Source organism: Tetrao urogallus (genome assembly GCF_951394365.1).
Source record: "Tetrao urogallus genome assembly, chromosome: 4".
Classification (NCBI taxonomy): domain Eukaryota; kingdom Metazoa; phylum Chordata; class Aves; order Galliformes; family Phasianidae; genus Tetrao; species Tetrao urogallus.
Genome location: NC_136817.1, coordinates 34,137,229 through 34,163,237, shown reverse-complemented (window position 1 = coordinate 34,163,237; position 26,009 = coordinate 34,137,229). Strand labels below are relative to the sequence as shown.

General features: G+C 39.8%; 1 protein-coding gene across 1 annotated transcript; it reads right to left on the bottom strand.

The window, feature by feature from the left end:
- Positions 1 to 2,551: 2,551 nt before the first annotated feature.
- ANXA5 (annexin A5) lies at positions 2,552 to 24,722 on the bottom strand (the record flags this gene model as incomplete). Its single annotated transcript, XM_079534106.1, has 12 exons — positions 2,552 to 2,614; positions 3,625 to 3,747; positions 5,928 to 5,986; positions 6,520 to 6,615; positions 8,363 to 8,456; positions 11,745 to 11,801; positions 12,240 to 12,319; positions 13,158 to 13,248; positions 14,018 to 14,131; positions 16,069 to 16,163; positions 17,306 to 17,390; positions 24,714 to 24,722. The coding sequence occupies 12 exons, from the start codon at positions 24,720 to 24,722 to the stop codon at positions 2,552 to 2,554; spliced, it is 966 nt and encodes a 321-aa protein (XP_079390232.1).
- Between the last annotated feature and the right edge of the window lie 1,287 nt (positions 24,723 to 26,009).

The window sequence follows — 26,009 nt, the reverse complement described above, 5'->3', positions numbered from 1 at the left end:
TATTTTAATTTATCTTTGATGAATTCAACCAGAATATTTTATCTAAATGACTGAGTTATATATTTAACAAGAAATTAAACAGCTCCATTTATTTTACAAAGCATTTGTCGTGAAGAAAAATAATATTTCTATATGCATCAACAAAAAAGGAAGAAAAAAAAAAATGAAGTGAATAAGACAGCAAATTCCATACACATAAAATTGTCCGATACACCATATGCAACAGTACAACACTGCAATGAAAAAAGAAAAACCTTTTTGCGGTGGGAAGAGATAAAGAAGGAAGCACAGTAGGCTCTTCAGGAACAAACAACAAAATCCAACTTCTTAAATTAGCTTTAAAATAGAATTCCATAGGTAAGAGGTTTGATTCTACTACTCATCTGATAATTGGCTCTTGACTCAACTAAAAAATAGATAGGACTATCAACTTCTGAGCACTTCATAACCACGCCAGAAACTGAACACAGATTTTCAGGAATCAACATCAGAAGATGTAGAGACAAAAAACAAGCACAGCTATGATAAGCAATTGACATAAAGAGAGTAATTAATTCTCAGGTGGTTGTAGTTTAAGGTTATCTTACAATTGCAGTATACTGAACAATCTATATTTTGTATTCCTAAAGGGAAGTTAAGTAGCAAATATTGGAAACAAATCAATAAACTGTTTTTCCACTTCTTTGAGAAAGCTCAAGTTTTCAGACTCTGTTTCTCAATTCAAAACGGAATTTTAAATGCTTTTGAACCATTTGCATCCAGCTGTATTTCTGTGGCTGGATTCCAGAGCCCTGCAGTAGTTTACCACAGGGTCAGGGGAACATGCAGGCTGACAAACAGGGCAGGGCAGGATTACAGCAGCAGCATTATACATCAGTTTAAGCTATGGTGGAGATGGAATCATAGAATCATTACAGTTGGAAAAGACCTCTAAGATCATCTCATCGGTACACACCACACCTCTTGCCATCCTCATGTACAGGCAGTGACAGGGAAAATTCAGCAAACCTTCCAGGAAGAGTTGAAATAAGCACTTAATTGCCCATTAGAAAATCATTTGTGTTGGTTTTAAGCCCGTAAGTACCAAATTTGGACCCCCAAAAAATAGGGAATATAGAGACAGTCTGAGTGGGACATTGAGTGAGAGTGTATACTTGCAAGAGAACAGAAAGCAAAGGTTTTAGAGTGGATTAGGCTTTAGTTAACATATTTACTTATAAGAATTCTTCATATTTTACTTGATTAACCAAGTGCTTATTAGCAAGATGTAACAGTAATAGCTCACAATTATAATTTCCCAAACTTCAAACTTCACATTTATTCAATATGGAAGTTTAAAAGCTAAACCTGCAAAGAATCAATTTCATCAGGACTATTAAAATGTGGAGGTTCTCCAGCTGTTGTATGTGACTAACTGCTAAGCTAAGCTAAACCATGGTGTTTAGACTTCATAACGCATGAAACAGTCTCCTGATTCTTCTTCACGTGTCAATTTAATTTTCAGAGCCATTCATAAACAGTAAATGAAAGCAGCGATTTTAAAGCAGCTTAAATAGCAGACCAGTGTTTCTGTAGCAACTGTGCTCTGCTCCCTGCTAACCTGATGAGAGCATGGTGTTGCAAGATCCTTTTTTCATGCAAGATCCCTGAAGTATGGACCACTTTCCTCCCATCTTCTTCACTGAACCTATCACAGAAATCTTCAACTCATCCTACAAATGCAGCGTATCAGCCCTACTCTGACACTGATGCTAACAGCTCTCCTCCTTTCTCAGCTTTGGAGGAAAAGAAAGCAGCACAACATGAGAATACAGTGCTCAGTAGGTATCAATAATTCGGTATTGCAGCTATACCAAATAGCAGCATCACTACAGAAACAATATACTGCCTGCTACTAGGCTGGAAATCATGATGTGCAGCTGGAAAGCATTATATATCCTTACAAACCTGCAAACTAGTAGGAAAAATACATCAACTCTTTCAAGCAGTGTTATTAAACGAAAATGGATCTTCACCCATTGAAAACCACATACAACAGCGCCAAGAGGGAAAAAATTTATTGGTTCTTTAGATTTCCAATGACTGCTTGCATTACATTCTACAAATTCATTCAAATATTACATACAAAGGATACCTTCTCTTCTTTGCAGTGTTAGAACTAGTTTAAGATTCAGTGGAAATGTAAGGAATAAAAGCAAAAAAAGAGTCTTTAAATTATTAATGAAAATACAGTATTAGTGGAAATACATGATTATTTTTTTTCCACGTTTCAGCAAAACACTTGCAAATAACTGGGCTCTATGCTCAGTACTCATCTTCCATGAAGACTTTCGCATACACTCAGAAGGCACTTGAAATTCCCAGAGGTTGGGATGTCGGAGGAGGAGGGACTATTTATCAGCTGGGTAGTAACATGTTTGTTTTTAATAAGTGCGATATGAATATAAATTCAAACAGCCATAAAGCATTAAGATGCAAAATCTTAGCTACGCATGCTAACTAAAGGGCTGCAAAGCTGGAGCACAAGAAATCCTTCATGTTTCTGCCACCATTACTCATCATCTCCACCACAGAGGAGCAGGAGTGCCTTCCTGTAGTCCCCAGATGTATCTTTCTGTTAATACAACAAACCAGTCACCATGAGTCACAGCCACAGAAATGCAAGGAAAAGCAACTGCCAAGGAAAGACTAAACAGATTACACACTTGTCCCATCCACAGGAAATCCAATCAGTGGATGATTCTCCACTTGGGAATGGCAGAAGGAAATTCTGACTCTTCTGTCAGAGTTATATTTACAGAGAAAGAAGTTCAGAAACAATGAATGCTCCTGAAACCTTTAGCAGAAGTGGGCTACTTACTGCATGTGAGAAAGCATTCAACTGCAAATGAGGAAGTGCAAAGAAGAATCTGGAAGCAGCACCAAGAGCAACAGTCTTTATGTTGTAACCCAGCCTAATTGATAAAGCAGCACCTCAGGAGCAGCAAGAGCAAATATTCCCCAAAACATTACTAGGAAAAAAAGCATTTGGGATTTAACTTTGCAGCAAATCCATGACAATCCTCCCACAGCTGGCTCTGGATTTCCTGCTTGCTCCTACACTTCCTACTCCTTCACATCCACTCAGAGGAGATTTCGACACAGACAGTGATTCCACTGTGAGATTTTTTCCTACTTCTGAGTGGTGCTAATGGTTCCACATCACAATCATAGATATCCTCTCCAACCCCTGTGCTATTCCTCTGGAGCCAGCATCCTTTCTAAAGCACTAAAAAGCAGAGGGAATTCAGAGAAGAAGGAAATGCAGTAACTAAAGGTAGGGAAAAAAATGAGCAATTGTAATTTTGTAGTGGTAAAAATTGTAACTAGGGAAGACCACATCTATTCTCCCAGTGAACACTGAGGGGGGAAAAAAACAAAAAAATAAAAACCACTTTAGCTTTTCATAACAAATGCTTCTCACTTAAATGATGTTGCTTGGTACTTCACAGAAATGCAGGCCAACCTCTGCTGTCCTCAGAGTGCCCTATGCTATCGTGCATTAATGCTACCCTCCCATTTACAATGGAAACAATTACTTCTTAAGTACCCCTGTTTCCCCTGACAACAAAACAGTGGTTTTACCTGAATCATCTGATGCAACGATTTTGCAAAATTCTTTCTGAATTCTTGTCTAATATCCAACAGATCAATTTCACTTCTTGAAACCATGACTCTGATCAGGGTATCATCATCAGTGCCAGCCCCCTAAAGAAAAGAGTTTAAATATTACCCTATACATTTGTTCTAGAGAAATATTGTAATAAAACAAAACAAAAAATAAATAAAAACAAGTGGTATCTCAAAACACTCCTGCATTACATTTTTATACCAAAACAGGATTTATGGGACAGTACCACAGACATCCACACTGCAGTGTGTAGAACAGAGGACCAGCAACGCGAGGTGCTCTAAGCCCCAGAAGTCTATGAAGTGCCATATGACCAGCCCTCTTATTTTGTGTTTCATCTTCAGACTCCAACTGTGAATGCCCAGATAAATTTTAAACCCTCCAGCTCCAAGATTACACAGTAGTACGTCTGATCACTACAACCAGAATCACACACAAATCATCTTTTCAGTGAAGTCTCAGGTCACTGCAGTAGACCTGCAGTGAGTTCTGGAAGTGGGTACATAAATCTCAACAATGCTAAATGGAAGCATGTAACATTGTACAGCAAGCACAGGCAGACCAATCCATTCCACAAGTTATCCAGCTGTTTATTAGAAGGCAAACTTCCTATGCCTTTCCCAACCATGCATTTCTTTTATTCATCTGGTTTCAAATATTCCAAGTTTCGGCACTAGCAAGCACTGCCAGACCAACATCCTGACCCCTCCTGCTCAGACATGTCAGACTTCACACAAGCTGAAGCAATACAGATTGTCACATGCTGACCTGCTAATGCACCTCAAGGAAGGACTTGGCAGAGTCCCCACGATCATCTTCAGCCTAATGTCCAGGGCCACTCAATCCTTCGACTGGGTGTAACATTCTTGGTTTACATCTAAAAGTGCCCTAAAGCTACTCAGAAGTTACGTTATGAGTCCAGTTGTTTCTCAGTAGGATTTAATAGTAAAATCTGGTAAAAGCTAGGCTCTGCCCCACCTTATCATGAAAGCAGACATTGTAGAACTTTGTCATATCAAACTGCTAAATCGCAATCATAAATTCTTCTGCCAAATTTACTAACAATGAAGTTCTTTCTTATGGAAAGAGGTTAACCGTTTTATTTATATTATATATAAATAATATATATATAATATATAAATATATATATATATATGTAATATATATAGTAAATAATATATAAATATATATATATATGGGATCTCATCTGTAGGCTTTAGTAAAGCATCTCATCATAGAAATTAAAAAGATTATTAAACCCATAGGGAAAAAAAAAAACGTTTTCTACTGTATTCCTTGAAAAAAAAAAAATAAGAAAAAAGTAATCAGCATATTGTTAGCATATGTTGTATTTTCTATCTAAACCTTATTTTATGCTGATGGTGGTAAAAGCAGTAAAGCAGCTTTTAAAAATTGAGCTACCATTTCTTCTGTTTTCATTAATTCTCATGTTGACACCTCACAGCCACAACCATTTGTAACAAACACACCTTGGTGCTTTTCAGCAAAGGGAAGGAAGGATTTCTTCAGAGAAGCTGATCACGTGCTTGAAAACAAAAGACCACCAACTTCATCTTTCCTAGGGTCTTAATTACTATTGTCCAATTTAAGTTAGTAACACAGATTCCCTGCTTATCTCTTTCTATCTAAGATAAGGTGAAGAAAAACACAACTATGTGACTGATGGGGTTCCCCTGCTAAAGCTTTTATAGCTGTTTAGATAACTTTTGTTTTTCTCTTACAAGTTCCTTTTCCTTTTCAAAATAGGATAGTCGTTATGTTTGTGTTTCAAAGTTAACTGCACCTTTAGTCTCTAAATATGTCCAAAGCAAAGAGCAATAGATCTGCACAAGTGGCAGTTCAGCTTTGGTCATCTTTGCTTCCTAAATAGATCCACCACCTAAGTAAAGGCAATTTATTTATTTAGCTTTATTTATTTAGCTGAAAGGTGCTCAGTGAATCTAGCCAGGAATTTTCCTTTATAACAAGATCAAGGGCAAAAGCAGCTGATGAAACTGATGTTTTCTGAAAAATACATATGGTCTGAGAAATTTACAGGGAACTTAGAGGGGGGAAAAAAAAAAAAGCAGCATATGAATTGGTCTACCCCAGATCTGCATACCCCAAACCTTTTGTAGATGCTTAGTGATACAGTACCCTGTTGGCATTTGCAATGAAAAAGAAATGATGAACAAATGAAACAGAGAACAATAGCCAGGGGAGATGGAAAGTGACATATGAAAAAACACATACATACTTTCATGGAATAATATAAGGTTTCAGCAAAATAGGCAGGCACACTTCGGATGCATTTCACTGGAAAAGGGCAAAGAATTAAATTACTGATTGTTATTAAATCACAACGCAATCTTTAACTTGCAAGACAAGTTGCGCATTTCTGTATCATTCTCTCCAGTGTGGGCTATTAAGTATACAGTTATATAGACTGTTCCCCTACTACAACTCTTTGGGTTCTAGAAGTTACAATAGAAAAGAAATATCACTAGCCAAATTCTACTCCCAGTTACAAACCTACTACAGCATTGTAAGCGGGGATGCCAAGAATTCAACCAAAGGCACAGCTCTGTCTCACTTTGTGGTTTCTCAATTTCTGTGCATTACTGAACAGAACACAGCAACACCACTGTTTCCACTTTTTCCCACCCTCCCTCCTTGCTTCCATCTCATGAAGAGTAAAAGCTTATTCTCCGAATACAAAAATAGACCCCAGGTGAGTAACTTAAGATAGAACCATGTTTTCATGCCAAATCCTGTAACAACTGCAATTTAAGAAGGCTTGGGAGTAAACGCAAGAAGGCCAGTTCTAGATCTGTTAAGACTGTAATTACCAACTGCCAAAAGCAACTTCTCCAAATCACCAGAGGTTTCACGGTCAATGGTTTCTTCAATTTGAAAGCCAGAAATAGTCATGTATTTGTCAAACACTGGAAAATAGAAAGCGTGCTTACAGTCACAAATATTGTCAGCATTTTTCCCAGAATTCTCCTCAGTACAGGTTAATGTCATCTGTACCTCATTATCCACTGCTCAAATGCTGTTGTTCACTCCTTCTTTGCTCTAAAATATTTTAATTACTTATTTCTTACTGGATTGCTGTCATACAGCACATTCCTACATTTTGAGAGAAGAAATGCCGTGTACCAGAACATGCTGGGGGCATCCTAGCGGAAAAGCAGCTTTGTGAAAAGGACCAAGGGGTTCTAATAAACCAAGAACCAAATTGAATATGAGCCAGCAGTTTGCCCTGGCTGCAAAGAAAGACAACGGTATCATACGCTGCATCAGGACAAGTATTGCCAGAAGAGAGGGAGGTGATTCTTTCCCTCTCCTCAGGGCTACCTGAAGTACTGTGTCCAATTCTGGGCTCTCCAGTACAAGACAGACATAGATATACTGGAGAGACTGCAGCAAAGGAAATGCTGGCTGATTAAGGGACTTGGAGCTTCTCTCCTATGAGGAAAGTATGAAAGAGACATAGCTGTTCAACTTAAAAACGAGAAGCCTCAAGGGAATCTTATCAATGTGTATAAATACCTAAAGGGGAGGTGCACAGAAGATAGGCTCTTTTCAGTGGCACCCAGTGATAGGACAAGAGTCAGGGAGGACAAATTAGAACACACGTGGTTCCATCTCAACACTGGGAAATACTTTTTCATTGTGCAGGTGCTGGAGTGCTGGCACAGGCTGCTCGGGGAGGCTGTGGAATCTCCATGGAGATCTTCAGAAGTCACCCAGACAGGGGCCTCGGCAGCCTCCTCCGGATGGCCCTGCTTGAGCATGGGTTTAGACAAGAAAACCTCCAGCAGACCCTTCCAACTCAGCCATACTGGGAGTCTGTGAACATACCCAGTGACAGTGCAGAAAGAGGGAAGATGAGAAGCTGAAGGAATCCTTAAACATTTTTCCCAGGGCAATGCTATTATCATGTTGAATCTGAGCCCTTTTCTATGCTGGGCTACTACATCCACTTAGCTTCAACCAAACTGTCCTGTTGGCAGTCTGTTCTGCGTTCAAAGAAAACTGCTGTCTTATCAGTAGTTAAAAAATATTGTATTCCCATCACGTTAGGTAAACAAACTTTAGGATTACCTTATTGGCAACAGCAGTTTAAAAAATAAAAATAAGATTGCAAATAAAATTAGCTTTGAAAATCCCATGAATCCAAGATAGAGAGAAAACAAAGACTGGAGAACCAAAGAAAAATTTACTGGTCATTAATTCCAGCGGCCTAGGCAGCTTGGTAAAACAGACTTATAAACAGGTGAGTAGCAGGAAAAAAAATACTGTTTATTTATTATGAGCTAATAAAACAGGCACCTAGGAAATGGTTGATTGTTTCAGATTATGGTGACTCGTAACAGACTCTTATCATCACTTTATCGCCATGACCTCTTTCAAAAGAAATGTAAACATGCATCCAGCAAGAAGCACTCCAGCTGTCCCTCAGATCTACTGCACCACTCCCTCAAGCAACAGGTCAGCTCTGCTTCTTGCTACAGGGAAGGAAAATTAAAGCAAACAAAACTGAAAGTACTAAGAAGAGGGGAGAAGTGAATAAAGGTTGCTGGACTTCACCAATGCAGTACCAGAAACAACCACTTTTACCATCGTTAGGGTAATGCCAGGACTTCAGTCAGAAGTTTTCAGTCATACCTGAACCATATCACCTACCCCTCCTTAAATGAGAAACACTTCGAGTTCCCAAGATGGTGATGAATGTTTCTTCATCTGTACCCCATTTTAGCTCCCCAGCTCTAAACAAGACCTGTTGTAAATTGAAGAGAACAAAACAGCAGAATTTTTAATGTGTTCACACATCTTGTTGAAAAGTTCCATTTGTCTTAATCTGAGAAGCAATAGCTGGAGGGAAAAAGATGAGATAAAATACTAACGTGACTTTGGAAACAAACGATAAGTTCTGAAATTGACTGTGAAAGCATTTACATGAATAATTCTGCTTAAGGCCCTAAAATTGAATGTGTGCATGGCCCCTTTCATAAGCCCCAAGTTTTCTGAAACTGTCATCATCTAAGAGATAAAGTCCTTTCCTAATATTGTTTTCTCTCTTCCCTTTTTCAAATCAAACTGGCAAAACATCATTATAATATGACTCATCTCAATGGGACAACTATGTTTACTTGGCTCAGGAGCTTTCAAACTAGAGGGGCCAAAATGGATTAAAAAGCTCTCAGAAACAGTATTTGTGAGATGCTAAATTCTTAAGCAATATAAAATTACATTGGTAACAGGTTTTAATTGTGTTAGAGCACAGCGATTGCTCTTCAGCTATGTCTGAATGCTATTAGCAGCCTATAGTAAAGTAGAATGTTTCTAGAAATTCAAATAAGCAACAGAAGAAGAAAAAAAAAAATCAGAAAAAAAATCAGAAAAAGAAATTAATTCTTTTGTCTCAAACTCAGAAGCCTTTCTCCAAATTGCGTGCTCAACTGGATGTAAGGAAAAAGGTTTTGCATATCAGAGTATATAGCTTTTTTCCTCCCTCCTCAGAGGGGCAAACAGTTACCACCTGTACTAAGGTCATCAAATATCTCCTAGAAAAACCCACAGAACTACATCTGTTCCTTAGCCATACTGTATGCCAACCGTCTGCTCACACAGTAAAATCTGAATGTGACATTATGAATTTCCTGTTTCTCTTTGTGCCACAATCCTATTCAAAGTGCATTAGTGACGGCTGAATGCTGTTTTTAAACTTGATACAGAGTGGAAAAGGATGGGGAAAAAAGGGTTATTTAAGCACTGCAAGGATATCCAGTTCAAAATAACATGTTAAGCTCTTTATCCAGTAGCAAATGTGAAGTCTCACTACAGCATTTTGAAATTCCAAAAACACATTTGTTTAGAGGTACTAGAAGTTGTGAATGACATTTTATGTTAGCTCTAATGGTTGTTAACAACTAGACTGCCTTAGTTTCCCATGGAGTAAAGACACTGTTACAAATGTCAAGTTCTAGAAATAATGTCTTATAGCTGGAGCACACTCATCAAGCCTGATTTCACAGACTCCTATAAATGTTTTCTTAATTACAAGTCATGGACCTCAATACGTTCTCCCATCACAATACACAAATAAAAAAATCTCTTCCCCTTAGTTGAGTCAGCAATGGGTCTAATAGCTATCCCAAGAAGTACTATGAATAATGGTTCAAATACCCATTAAATCAGATCAGAGTCCAGCAACCAGGGATATGTCCACTCATTTACAAGAAACTAAAAACAGGTGATAAGCCAGGTATTACTCCTATTGATCTTATCATTGCCAGAAGCAACAGTTCATAAATAATAAAAAAGTCTTAAATAATTTTTTACAACTGCACTACTAAGTTTTCATGTGCCTTGCTACTGCACAATACTCAAAACATGCCTCAACTGCATAGTTTATTATTAAAAAAGCAATACAGAACATCTTCCAAAAAGTTAAACTTTCTCCTCTAAGGATTCTCAGAAAAAAAAATTAATAGTTCCCTACATATTCATACCATCTCAAATGCCCTTTCCCCAACCACTTTTAATTACATTATGTTTGTTTTTAATTTTGTCTGAGATAACAGAAAATTACCACTGAATTTAAAATGTTACAGTCGAATATTTCATATCCTTCCCAAAATGTCATAGTAATCAATGGAAACATCTGGAGGCCAGAAAGAGTCTTGCATTTGCAGTCACATACTTCAGTTCTGACCATCTGTACCTGGCAATAATCATTAGAAAATGCTCTGAATCTATTCCAGCTACATTAGCTGTTGAACACAAAGATATCATTCAGAGAAATGTGACAGAATACCACTCTGTATAGGACCCAGCTCAAGCCAAATGCACACAGCAGACCACAAAGAATATTTTAAAAAAGAAGGAATTTTTCTGTATTTAGGTATATGATGCCTACTAAGTTTAGACAGCCAAAAAAAGGCATCTATCTAGCAAGGACTGTGGTTCATGACTTTCTTCAGCTACATAAACCCAGCTAAAGATAAAATGGACACAGTTTCATGAAAGAGTCATTTCAGTGATTTAAATATTTGCTTCACTAATTGCCAGGCTCTGGTTGGCCCATACAAATTTTAACAGGAGGAAGATGCTTTCTTATTTTACATAACAAAATATAGGCCTGTGCCAAGAAGATATTTTGCCAATGTCTCTATGCATCTTGCTCTACTATCAAAAGAATGTTTAATTGATCTGGTATGTTGCTTTTCCTCCTTGTCATCTTGAACAATCCATATGTTTTCTTCCATCCTAGCTGACAATTTATGAAAGAAAATCTGTAACCTGGAGCTATTTGAAACTGTTGAGAAGAAACATGCATTAAATTCATTCTGTACTCCAGTTGCTGAAATAGTGCCTATACCTACAGCAAAGCCAGAAACTAGAAAAGACTTCGAGGATATTGCTTACTGCCAGTATTCCTTTTCCCATTTACAGCACAATTTAATGATCAGCAATCCAGTAAAGGAACATACGCGCAAATGGCAACAGGTGTGTCCCTGAAACTCTATAGAGGAAAAATATTGGATTGCCATTTTGTTACAGTAGCATAGGGTATTTGGAATACTTTCTCTTTTTATTGTTTCACACTCCCTGGAGGCATCCTTCACTGATTAGCATTAGCATTTCCCCATAACAAGGACATAACACTTGATATAAAATGATTAAATAGAAAGAAGCCCAAACTGAACGTTAAAGAATAAACTGTTAACACATCTGAGTCTTCCTGCAGTGGGGTCTCAGCATTACAAAGCCTCAGCAATCATAATTCTCTCTTCTAGTGACTTAATCATCAAAACAAGTCAGACTTTACTTTACACTGAAACACAAAAGATTTGATCCCAACATTCCAGTTTTTTCACTTCTTTTCCCTACAACACATAAAATCACAGCAAAATGTATTAAAAAAAAAAAAAAGCCACAACAAAACAACACACACAGAATCCTAAAAAATTATCTCTGACATTCAAACTATATTTGCATAGGGTCTTTACAAGAGAACTGGTAGAAATACTCCCTCCTCTCCTCAAAAAAGTCATTCACCCACCTGAGCATCCTTCTCAACAAGAGACTCATCAACTCCGCCATCAGGATCTCTATTTCCCTAAAAAAAAAAAAAAAAAAAAAAAAAAAAAAAAAAATTACAAACTGTTAAACTTATAGTTGAATCAAAAGCCAAACTGTTACATTAAGCCTGTAAAAGTTGTTGTGAGAAGTCAATTCATAATGTACCTTCCTCAAAATCAACTTCATTTCTCCCTTCTGCTTGCCTTATTACCTTCAAAACAACCCACACAGCAGACATTCTGCTGTATCCATATCATAAACACCACAGAAGCTTTTCAAGCCAGAGTTGTAGAAATGGCCTGGAACGGAGCTCCAGATTCTAGGTTCAGAGGAAATAACTCAGTTTCAGTACCCGTCATGTCCATCATTTGGCCTATGAACCCTAGTCAGTAAGCAGAAAACAACTAGCATGTGTCAGGCATCAAAGCAGAAAGAAAAATCATACACACATGCGTGCATGCAAAGAGATACACACCTGCAGCAGGACCACCAATAGTCTCTGGAAATGGCCTGATGTCTCTCCTGTAATCTTATCCTCCAAGTTGGCCTCATACTCTGCAAAAGAGCAATACTCTTATGGAATTGTGCATCAGAAACAGCTTTAACACCTGGGCATATTCTGCCTTACAACATAACATTATTGTAAAAAGATAAAAAGATAGTACCTCACACCTGTTACCAGCAAATTGCTAAAAGTATTTTGAAATAAAGGATGACACACACAGTTCCTATTCAAGGAACTGAAGACCACACACTTCTGGGATTATACTGAAATATGGCAGTCTATTCAACAAGCGTAAGCCCAGAAAAACCCTGTGTCCATACGTTTTGTTCTTGAAAACTCTGTTTTACCCTACACTTTATTAAAACATGAGAATTTCTTTTGTGCTGGGAACCAGGACAGATATAATGTGCTGAATTAAACACTGCCTGCCCTAGAAAGATAAATCCCCACACTCATTGAGGGAATACACATATTCATACTCTTGTGGAAAACCAAGAAGTTGGACTTGCTTTAACATAAATTCATTTTACCAAAATGATAAGTTAAAATAAATAAATAAATAAATGAAAAAATAATTTTAAAAAATACCAGGTTTCTAATTTTCAAGCAAAAATTTCTGGGTAGAAGAAATACATCTGAATGAATTCTAAGTACAAGGCACAAAAGACCTTGCATATCCTAGCCACAGGCCCAAAATAAAAAGGATTTTTTGTTTACAGCCCAAACACTAGTGTCTAGCAATATGAAGTTTCCCAGCTCAGCAGAACAAAATTAGACTTGCTGCACACACCTCCATTCACAGATAGGTCTCATTTGAAGAAACATGTTAAAGCCATATTGAAAGACCTGATAGAAGAGCCCAGAATTTTATTTTATACTGGATTTTACCTTGCATATAAACCTGTTTAATATTCTGCACTTCAGCAGGTGTTCTGGAGGCAAGAATTTCAGTCAACACTTTCTCGTTGGTTCCTGCTCCCTAGGGTGCAAGTAGAAACAGCTGATTTGATAACAATAGGAAAACAACTGTTCCCTTTGACAATCAAAAGGCAAGCATTACTTTATACACTTGGATCAAACAATTTTTTTCTTATTATTATCTCATATACTGGGAATAAAGAGGTGGGAACTTCTCATTTCAATTCTGGCATGATTACATGCAAAGCCAACCCAATACTTACAAGAAGCTCACTGCTGCAGCATTGCTGCAGCCCATCTGAGACATCTCATTTCTTCACTGTCACCATCAATGACATGAAGGTAACTGAATGGTTTCCATCCTAGCTGTAGCTCATATGCTGTCCTTCATTGATCTTTACCCTTCTATCAGTCGCGCTGTGTTTAAACCTTCCCCTTTTTCCACCACAAATAAGCGCATTTTACAACAGAATTGTAAACTGAGACCCTCAAATAGTTGCTGCCCTCTCATTACACGTAGCTGAAAGAGGAACTCCTCCCTGTCACAAGGATAAAATTTACAAAAGCCAAATATCTTGTTACCACGTCTGAGTCTGCTTTGCCTGTAAGAAAAGCCACTGCTGTTTACACTTCAAAAAGAATGACTTCAGAAAAGCAACAGTTGATTACAATACTGCAATTTTTGTTACTGCAGCATATTATTTATAATTCTTCCTAGAATTTAAAAAGAACTTTATCAGCTTTTCCTTTACCAACTGAACGTGCATTCCAATACACAGAAAAATACCAACAAAGATTTTATAAAACATATTCAGTCCTTTCCCTCTTACCTTGATTGCATGCTTCAGTGCATGAGCATCAAAAATACGTGCTGGTCTCATCAAAGATACCATCAATGTTTCAAACTTGCCAGTAAGTTCTGATTTCAGGTCATCCACAAGATCCTAGTGCAGAACAAAAGCACCATAATGAATAATGACTAAAGACTTCAAATGGACACCACATGTGCCTGCAAGTTAGAAGACTCCGGAGATGCATCGAAAATGACACAGGATAGGGTTCTTTTTGTTTTAACTGCTACATGACCTAAACATATGTAACCAGATAAAGAGTTAAGAAAAAAAAAAAAAAAAAAAAAAAAAAAGCTTGTTCACTTGGCAAACCTGAATCACAGAATCATAGAATCCTTAGTGTTGGAAAGGATTTTCAAGGTCATCTTGTCCAATTCTCCTGCAATGAACAGTGACATCCACAACTCAATCAGGCTGCCCAGAGCCCTGCCCAGCCTGGCCTTGAACATCTCCAGGGATGGAGTAGCCATTGTATCTCCAGGAAACGTGTTCCAGTGCCCTACTACCCTCACTGTAAAACACTTTTTCCTTATATCTAACCTAAGTCTACCCTATTTAAGTTTAAATCCATTTCCCCTTCTTCTCTCACCACAGACCCTGCTAAAGAGTCTGTCCACTTCTTCCTTACAGTCCCCCTTCAGACACTAAAAGGCCCCTCTTTGGTGGCCTCACAGGCTTCTTTTCTCCAGGCTCTCATAGGAGAGAGATATTCCGTTCCTCAGACCATTTTTGTGGCACTCCTCTGGATGCACACCAACAAGTCCATATCTCTGCTTTACTGAGAACTCCACATCTGGACACAGTACTCCAGGTGTGGCCTCACCAGCACAAAGCAGAGGAGCAGGATCACCTTCCATGCCACTTCTTTTGATGCAGTCCAAGGATACAGACAGCTTTCCGGGCTGCAAGGGCACATTGCTGGCTCACATCCAGCCTCCCACTCACCGGTGCCCCCAGGTCCTTTTCAACAGGGCTGTGCTCCATCCTTACATCCCCCAACTTTTACATCCCCCCAACTTTGGCAGTAGGGAGCCAAGGAGCAAGACCTTGCACTTGGATTTGTTGAACCTCATGAGGAGTCACTGCTCAAGCCTGTCTAGGTCCCTCTGAACAGCATCCCATCTCTCAGGTGTATCAACAGCGCCCTACAGCTGGGTGTCATCTGCAAACTTGCTGAGGGTGCACTTCATCCCACTGTCAATGTCACTGATGAAGACATTAAATGAGTATCTGCCCCAGCACTGACCCCTGGGGGACACCACTTGTTACTGATATCCATCCAGACACTGAACCACTGACCACCACTCTCTGGACTCAATCCTGCAGCCAATGCTTTGTCCACCAAGAAGTCCACCCTCCAAATCTGTATCTTTCCAATTTGGTGAGAAGGACTTTGTCGGGCATGATATTATGCTTTGGGTTGTGGAGGGTTTTTTTTTGTTTGTTTGTTTGTTTTGTTTTTTGTTGTTTTTTTTAATGTTATTTAACATTGAAATTCATTTAACGCTACTGACTAACTGCACTAATTATTTTAAGTAATGGTTAACTACTGGAATAAAGTTGTCTTTCCTTTAAACTACTTTATGGCTTTCTCCACCACTATATTTGGTGTCACCCTCTCCTAAGATATTAGACTGCTTTGTTTCTATCACATTTTCTAGCTCTAAAAAACTGTATTCCTGCTGTCAATTTACATGACACATATTAAGTCAAAATATTTGATAATTCTTTCTATACTGAGGATAAGGTCAGTACTAGAAGCATACTAACAGGAAACTATGCAAGCTTTTGCACTAAAACCTAAGACATACTGTAAAAATGTACATAAAAAAAAAAAAAAACATCTTTTAATAATCTAAATGGAGTATTCTAACCTAGCTAGCCATTAAGGATATGAAGAAGAAGGGGAAACTAGATTTTCTTCAAAGGAATCTTTTACGAAAACCATGATGGATGTGCCTCCCTATTGTAACTAATCATCAAAGGACACATACAGCTAATTTCTACAGTTCTTTTTTTCTTTTTCTCACCCTTCCAAATAGTGTTTTAAAAGCAGATGCAATTTCTTGACGTTGAGCATTATTTCTGCTGGTAAGGATCTTCAGAATAGTCTCTTCATCAGTCCCTGAAGTTAGAAAGAACAAGAAACAGTTATAAACAAACTCCAAAGAAAATAAACAGGAAAAAAAAAAACCAAACACACAGAAATAGCACAAACTCAGAAATAAAAGATGCTTTGAAAATAAAAACCTACTGACAAACAGCATAATCATATAAACAAGTGTCACCAGACCTCTAGCTGAGCCACCGTGTCTGGTGCTTTGCTACAGCAAAAATACAGCAGAGGACCTAAGTATTGCTATTTATTGCTTTCCATCAGAGCCCAGTTCCAAACAGTGCACCCAGCACTCCAGCTATCAGGTAAAAAACATTTAGACACAGGCTGTAGCTTATAGAAGAGCCCTGTTTTCAGGCTTTCCAAGAGACTTAAGAGTGTATCAAGACATCGTATACACAATGTATATTTAAGACTGTTTGCTCAGTCAACTCTGAGAAAAACCTCAGTCCAGTACCCCTAGGAGTCCCAGGGTAGGAAAGTATGGAGCTATTATCCATTTTATATACAATAGGGTTACAAAGTGATCCCCACAGCACAGCACCTTGCTAGCTGTACTGAATTTGGCAACACCTGAGGTTTACTGCATTCCATTCTCCCCTTTCCTGCTTATTCCCGGATACAGGTGGCTTCTAAAGTATTGATTAGGATTTGTTGTCATGGCAAAGATTTGGGGCACAAAGCTACAGTCTGAGTTAATAGACCACTCCTTAGTCTATCTCTATTCTGTGTGCTTTGTATTTAATCACAATCGTAACACCTTACTTCCAAGACCAAGGGAGCACTCACATGTTTTCCAAGCACAGAGCTTTTACTACACTGCAGTAAGTTTCCAGTTATACCCTTTCAATTTATAGTCCAACTGTGCAATAAAATCCCATGTGTAGAGAAGCCTGTGGAGTATTAATTCTTAAATAAGGTCTATCCAAGCTATATTTTTGCTTGTATTGATCTAAAAATAAATGTTATTGAGAGCAGTACAGTCAGAACTAGGACATGCCCAGATTTCTGCAGTTCTGAGGCTATCATTTGTAGCATGTGGACACATGCCTTATCCTTTTCTGCTAGTATAAAAAATGAGTTCAGAAAGGATGTTTTCAAAGCAGGAGTGAGAGCCCTTTCCTTTTCCTAAAATATTAGATTCTTCTTACCCATTCCCTTCATGGCCTTGCGAAGGGCTTCTGCATCAGATCTGGCATCAAAAGGAGAGAATGCTGTCACAGTGCCTCTTGTATACTAGAGAGAAAAGAGAGTGAGAAAAAGGGAAAAAGCCGTGAAATAGAAGATAAAGTGCCTTTCAACTCTTCACATGTGAGCTCAGATTAAATTTGAATCCAAGACTCAGAAGCAAATAGCATTTTCCATGTGTTTGTCTGTCTAAGTAGCAATTTGTGGGCATTTAAACACAATTCTCACTAAAGGTTCTGTCGTATTTTCATCCAGCAGACCAGCTAAATTCAGGCTTATTTGCATAAAGGTAGTTTGCAGAATTTGTTCTGACAACACTGGAGCCTTAATGCAGGAAAATGACTGAAATTATCATAACTTAAAACAATTTGGGAAAGAAATTGCACAAACCATGTGGTCCAGAAAAGCTGCACAATGATCCAAGACATGTTTGGAAATAAGAACTTATTTTCCTCACACAAAGCCTACTGGAGTTTTCAGTCAGTATCAGACTGATTCCTTCCATCCTGCTGCAAATGTGATCCATCAAACTGTGCAACGTCATTCAATTTTTTCATCCTGTTCCTTTTGGCATGAGCTCCTTTTTACTTAGATTCAAAGAAAAAAACAATTCAAATGGAAGATAAAAGATCAGTCCATCCAAACACAAACATAACTCCACTAGGTTTCCATGGAAAATGATTCTTCAGGGAGTTAGTGCTTGGGTCAAACACAGAAAGATATTTATCACTCTTACAGAAAAGTCTTGCCTTTATTTAAATGTGACAGTTCAAGAATCTACTGTGCTCTATGTATATAGGTAATTTAAAGAACTACAGAGGTCAAGAAACAACCAAAAGGGGAAACAGATGGCTTTTATGAACAGGGAAGCTTTCTAACAGCAGAAGGAGAAAACTTTCATTGTAGGTGTAGTCATACTGAAGTAGCAATTAGCATAGGAAAAGCATTTTTCCTACTCTCAAGAAAGTGCGCAAAAAGAAACGCAAAGAAATCCACTGAATTGAGGCCAGGTTATTTCTCGGGCAGAACAACCATCTGGCCTCTGTGACACAGTCTTTCCCTTTCCCTTGAGTTAGCAAGTTCAGCCTCGCAGTGCTTTGGTTTCAAGTAAATGTACTCATTAGGGTAGGTCAGCAGAAAAGCACAGAGAAAAAAAGAACTGGAAAGCACTAATCAGAAACTGCCCTGAATCACTACTGCCTCTCAGGCCATCTGTGTGTTATTATCAAAGAAGCCTTAGAACTCCCAGAGCAGAAGTAGTAATAGGTTGGGATTACCCCACTCTATATCAGAAATTCAGAACACAAAGCATTACCGTGTTTGAGAGCAACAGCAAACTTCTTTCTGGTAAATGCTCTCCAGCAGCCAGCCTACATCAAAGAAATGTCAATTCCCCCAAAGTGTTCTCTTTTTCATCATTACAACAATAACAAAACATTACAACAAAAACATTACAAGCATGTTTTTAGGTGTTATTTCAAATTTAGGTGCATCAGTCTGTACTTACTGTCTTTTTCCTAGATAACTCCAAAAATTTTCATGAAGAAATCCCAAGGATTTAGGTGTCAATTTCATAAAATTGAATTTAATCTGCTAGAACAAAGATTGAAAAGCGTATATTTTCCTCCTCCTCCATTATTACTATATCAGCCAACACAGGGTTATTCAAAAGCATATTTCCTGATGCTTTCCTCATATCACCTTATAAAGACAACATTATGCAACTACCATGATCCTCCTTTGGAAATCCCTGTCAGGTCAATCTATCTCAGATAAAATGGTTTTTATGTTAAAGTCTTCCTTGGCTTATGTTGTTATAAGCAAGTGGCATTTCCCTTAGTGATTCCTAAGTCTTGTGACAATGGCTCAGAATCTCTCTTTGGCTGTTCTAGAGAAAGTTTGTACAAATACTAAACATTAGATTACAAATCACTCTGCATTACCCTTCTTGTTTTTATTAACCAAGCAATCTTCCATAATTCTCTTTCAAAACACACTGGGGAAAACTTTACTATACACAAAATCTGATGAACAGTTGTTGGTGCAGCTGTAAAATAGATGTTATCTTGATGCCTGGATGTCATTTGCATTCCACACACTTTCTTCAAGCACATATTATTTACTGGATTTTGGCTACACTATCACCCTTAAGCAATACTTGAGAGGCACTTAACTTGTTGATCAGAAATCCTGCTGCAGCTCTGCCATTCAGGATAACAGAAACGTTCATCAGTTGGGCACCACAGACACAGCATCTGTAGTGGCAGAACCTCCAGTTACATGTGCTGACCTTAATACTGTACATCAGTGCACATCGAGCACAACCACCAGCAGGGAGATTTCATATAAGACAACCTTGAACATAGTTTTATAGGTCCTAGTCAGACCTGAGTTCTAAAAGCACATTCAGAATCCACCTATGGGCAGGCCTGATGCTGACAATACATGCCCCAGCACTGAGAAAGTGTTGAGCTAACCTGCCTGTCAAGAAACCACTCTCCTAACTTTTTAGAGCAGTGCATGACTCAGCAGTCAAGATATGGCAGCAGATCTCATGTTATGTTTAACAACTGCAAATCCATCCAAAACACTCCACTGTCCAAGGAGTGCCGCATCACTTATCCTGGTCCCAGCTTCTTATTTGCAAAAAAATCAATGGGAAGGGGCAGAAAGATCAGCACTGACAAGAAACTGAGCTCAAGAAGAGAAAAGCTGCATCTTCTTTCCCAAATGCAGCACTTCTGGGTCACAGAAAGAAAAAGCACCAGTTCACAACCATCGTCACTGTCTGAACTATTGAAATCAACTTGCAGTCATGGAGAATCAGCAGCAGGAGCTGTGAACCAGATGTTTCCAACAAAATAATAAATCAATACAAGAGAGTTTCTGACAGAGACCAGACTCATTTGTCAGACATCCAAGCTAGTGTTAACGCTTAGTTTCATCCTTATCAAAAACAGACTCATTTTTGCAGATGGATCACAGCTTCACAACTGCTATGCCATCTTTAGTGGCATAGCATGAAAAATAGTGAACTGAAAGACTACCATAGATCTATTTACAAACTTCGTAACTTTTAACAGAAATAAATAAATGATCATACCTTCCAGCATCTCTAAGAAAGCAGCTTGCTCTTTGTGCAAATTAGATGCACTGTAACACTACAGCCTCATAGGACACTATTGTTGTGGTCAGTAATTTCCTCCCTCAGGGCAGTTCCTCTCTCCACCCAGAGAACAACGGAAAGGAAAACACAAATCAACTTTTATACAAATCCATCTGTAATCTGGATCACTTAGTAAAAATCAGCATTCTACACAGAGGGCAGTAAAACAAAGGGAAAGACAATAGGCAAGACCTTGACAGAAAGAATATTGAAGGATTGTAACACCCAAAGCCTAACCACGTTTTTCTTTCTACATGCCCCACTGCACTGACTGTTAAGCGGTCGTGGATAGCAAGAAGACAATTTGAGATGGCACACTAGAAATGAAAAGCAACCTCCATGTTCTCAAGACACTTGCCAGCAGGACTGGTGAAGCTTCTAGATATTTGGAATGAAAGTCGGCATGAAAAGAAATGGCAGAGGTGGAAAGAAAACAGGACTCAAGTAAGAGAAGATCTAGCTCACGCCCCTCCAGCAAGGAAATCCATGCTTCTTCACATCTTTGTTTACTCTGCTCTGCAGAAGGTCAAAAAGTTACAAATTCATCAGGCAAATTGCTCCTGAGCAGCACCTCAGAGCTATTTTTATTTCTCCCAACAGACAACCTTACTTCACAATTTGGCACCATGTGGCCACATATCCTGGTAACAGCATTATCTGTAACATCAACAATAGCCACCTAATGAGGTTCCCTTTTTTTTTCCAACCAAGCACAAGTTTCCCATTCACAGTGCTTACCTACTATTCAATAAAAAGTAGACATTATCAGCAAACAAAAAAACCATACTTGAACAGATCCAGATTTATTTCCAGCTATTCTTGCCCCATACCCACTCATAGCCGTGTTTCCCACACATGAAGAGCTAACTGTCTTTCACAATGTTACACAGCAGCTACAGAAGTAGATCCTGACCGATTTCCTACTGGAAAGCCCAGCATGTAGTAAGAGGAGCTGGTATGCAGCAGCATTCTTACTGTATCTCTCCATCTGTTTACAAGGTAGCACAGGAGAACTGTGAAGAGGTGAGAATGGAAATGGAGAATGTCTTCCAAACAAAAAAAAGGGCATGCTATTTCAGGACACCAAAATAGCCCAGCAATGCCATGTGCTTGAATAAATGAAAGACTAACTCAAGATTTTTTTTCACATAAATATACCCATCTTGCAGAAAAAGCACAACAAAGTGCCCACCAGTAAATTGAAAGCCTTTGAGCTTACTGAAGACCAGACATAAATACCTGTTAAAACCATACTTGAAAGCCAACACTACATAAGAATAAGATTATATGTGCCTACCAAAATTTCAATGGCAGTAAGGACAGAAAGATGCCACGAGCGGATGCATACAGACACACAGCTAGTATCAGTCCACAACCAACTCTAAGTCTAGTGATGCTTCATATCATCCACTTGAATGGAAGGAATAAGCTCTGGGCAGCAGACTGCATTCACATCTGTCCTACTATATTTAAACTTCAGACAACAAAAGGGAATTACTCAACTTCTGTGTTGAACTCTGAGTCAGAATACCACAGAGGTATCAAGGACAGGGAAGACAGAAAAAGGAAGGGGGGGCTGGGGATGGGGAGATTGGATAGAGACAGCAGAAAAGAGAGAGAGCAGAAAAGATCAAGCAACAGAAACATGGGAACCAGCGCAGGGACACGTGCAAAAACAGTTAGAGAACTTGTCCTCACAAAGAACCCCAGCAAAGCCAGCAAGCTGCTCAGAATCCAGCCTTGGAAAAGTGTTTGCACTTTGGAATGTGGGAAATAATCCTCTAAAGCAACAACGAAGTTAGCGATACTACTCTTATACTCTAAGTTATTGAATCATTAAGGTTAGAAAACACCTCTGAGATCAAGTCCAACTATCATAGAAGCATGGAATCACAGAATGGTCCAGGTTGACCACAATGATCATCTAGTTTCAACTCCCCTGCTATGTGCAGGGTCACCAACCGCTAGACCAAGTCACGCACAGGTTGGCAGAACAGGAACCGTTGTACAGCACACAGCAGCCACACCTGCACCAACTGCAAGCAGTCCTTTCCTGGCAGCTTACAAATGGAGATGGAAAATGGTCTATACAAAAAGCTGGGGAGTTACAGGCCAAAACAGACCAGTCCAGAAAATATTCTTGTAGCCTTCTTACAAGATTGCTCAATAAGCAAGCACAAAGTAGCACTTCCAAGGCAGATTATCAAGTGGGAAGGGACCGCCTCATACATGTCTACACATTAAACAAAGACCACTATGCATAGAGATATGTAAGAAAAGAATTGTGCCTTAGGACTGCACTATTCCTCCAAAGAAAGGGAAAATACAGAGGCATGGAGAGACCAGTCTGTACTGCATACTATAGCATGCTTCAGTTTTCCACAAAATAAATGAACCTTTTTCTCCTGGACACAGATCATGGAAAATCCCTCAACAACACGGAAAAAGAAAGAACTGTTGCCATTCCTGAGCTAGAAAGAGTATGACAGTGAAGATACTCCAAAGACAGCTCACCTTCTTCAGCTTTTATTCTTTGTTGATATATCCAGACTATACGGGACTTCAATACACTGTGCCGTGCAATCTTTTCAAATGTTGGACCTTTGGTTTCACATAACTACAGATAATTGACCTTCTACATTTTGTTATTAATTAATGTCTATTTTCATTTCTTAGCATTAATCCATGGTGCAACAAATTTAAAAACAGATATCTGCCATGAGGATCAGAGCATATTTCGTTTGTTTGTTGTTTATTTTTTTAAAGGAATGACAGGCTGCAAAGCTTCAGAACTCTTTCTTTCTTTTTTGGCTGCATCACCTCACAGGCGGAGTGCCACAGAAGTCATGGGGGAGCAGCCATCTGAATGTGGGAACTGGAGGGCAAGACCTCCCTGGCACAAGACTTGACAGAATCATAGAATCACAGGGTTGGAAAGGACCTACAAGATCATCTGGTCCAACAGTCCTCCTATTACCATTACTACCTCTAAGCTACTAAACCACATTTTGCAGAACCTCATCCAGACACCTCTCGAACACCAGTGGGAACAGTGAGTTCCAAGGGCATCAACAAAGATCAAGAATTAATACTTTGGTGGAACAGACTACAAATGAACTGCAAATTTGCATGCTTTTACTAAGAGGAAGTTACTTTTGAACCTTCTTTCCCAATGTTATCAAGCAGTTCTTAACTGTCTATTCATACATTAAGCACTTAATCAAATGCCAGCAATCCTCATCACCACATACTCAGTTCATGCACTGGATGCAAAGTAACAAATTATGAAGTTCCCTTCTCTAAATGCAACAACCCTTCAAAAAGTGAAACAAATCAGAGCACAAATACACATTTCAGTTTCTGTGAACAGGTGCTAGCCTTTCTATCAAATGAGCTCAACATTCATCTGAGAGCACCTAATCCCAAACATAAGACAAATCATTTTATGAACAATAAAGAACTGACTCAGCTCACTTTCATTTAACGATACTCCTATGAGATGTCATTATTCACGAAATTCAAAACTCTGTCCTAAACTAAACCTAACTTTGTCCTAGCTAAAACTTTACTGCTTAAGAATAGAATAGCTCTGTTGGAAGGGACCTCGCGGAGCACCCAGTCCAACTGCCATGGAGCTACGGTACAGCACTGCAGTCACCGCGACCTTGGGGAAGTGCCTTACACTTTCTACAGCCGTAGAAAGCCCACAGATAAGCAACTAAGTTTCTCTTTTGCTGCTCAGAGCACGAGGGGCATAGAAAACCGATGCGGCTGACACGTATAGCAAGCCCCGCTCCAGGCTCAAGCGCATGTTCAAGGAAGGCAGAGCTAAAGCAGAGCCGTACTCGTGGCTGCAAAGCTTGCAGAAGAAGGGAGCGAATAAGGGACGCCCCGGGACTTTTCTCCTCCCTCCTTCAGCGGAAAGCGCCTCCGCCCAGGCACTGCATAAACCCGCGGCCCCGAAAAGTTGGCCAAATTAGTGGAAACTGGCGGAAAAAAAAGAGTGAGCTGTGTATGACGTGTTCCTCACATGATCGGCCACTTTCCCTGTCCTCCTCCTTCTCTCCACATCCCCCGCCAGGCTCGTGGATGGGATGATTTAAGGAAGACCAGAAAAAAAAACCAGAGATTGCAGGAGAGCCGTTCCCGCGGCCAGGAACGGGAGCCGCTCAGGGGCGGCCGTTCCGCGACGCCTCCCGTCTCACCTTCGCCATCTCCGCAGTTCGCCGGGTCGTGGCTGGAGCCGAGTCCGAGTCTGCAAAGAGAAACGCGACAGTGAGCGCCCGGCCGCCGGCCGCCCCCGCCCGGCCCGCAGAGCGGCTGCGAGCCTCGCACAGCGGGCAGCTCTCTCACCGCGAGCGTCCGTCGAGTCGCCGCACAGAGCGCCGAGTGAGACGCAGAAGAAGCAGCGAGCTCTGGCCCCGCCGCTGCCTGCTCCACCCGGGGGCCGAGCCAGGGACCGCCCCAGGCGGGCGGAGAGCCGTGGCCGCCTCCAGCGGGCGGTGACCGCCGTGTGCCCGGCCCGAGGCCCCGCGAACTGCGGCCACAAAGGCGGGGATCGCCCCGGGTTCGGTAACACCGTGAGCTTGGACGTGGAACTCCCTGTAAGGGCTTTTAGTTTTGCAACGTCTTACAGAGGGAGTGTTACGGAGGCCTGAACGTTTCCCCGTAGAGGAAGCGGGCTGCGCGGCTGTTCCATTAGCTGCTCCATCACCCACACCGATGCGATCCAGCTGGGCGTTAGGCACAGGGAGGAAAAATAAAGTACACAAATGGAATCTAGCGCCTTTGCCAAAATAAGACGCTATCATCTCATTATGTGATGTTTCTAACGTGCCGTGGTCGTGTTTTTCTTCACAAAACACCGACTTTACTGATCGCGGGGTAAATTTAAACCTTTTGTCTCTCATTTCTTGTTCCAGCAACATAAGGTTCAGGAAAAACATGGAAACTACCCAGCTGGCTTTACTTGCAGAACCAGAAGCCAATTAGTTGGAGAAAATGCCCCGATTTTCTAACTGGAGCCTGATTTTCTTTCTGACTGAAGTGACACTACACATGCTGCAAGATGCATAAAGGGAATAGTGAGTTGCTCATTATATACATCTAAAAATGTACACATAGATTAGATGTGGGATCAGGGTTTTCAAGGAAACACTGAGTTACAAAATGGTTTCAAAAATCATAACTAAAGTTCAGACTTGTTGCTTTCAGGTTAAGCACAGAGCTTGCACACACCCATCCCTTTTTGGGAAAGCAGAAGTCCTTTTCTCCCTCCACATTATATCCAGAGCAGACACAGGTCACACTGGGATCACATTTCAAGCTTTACTATCTAGAAAGTGCACATGTGCAGGCACAAAAAGGTGTAAATGGGCCCTCTTTAATGCACTCCACAATCCTGCTGATGAGACGGAAGCATGTGAGCAGAGCTAATTGCATTCTGAGTGCCAAAAACCACAGATGTGAGCACAGCCAAAAGGAATTCAAACTTCGTTGGT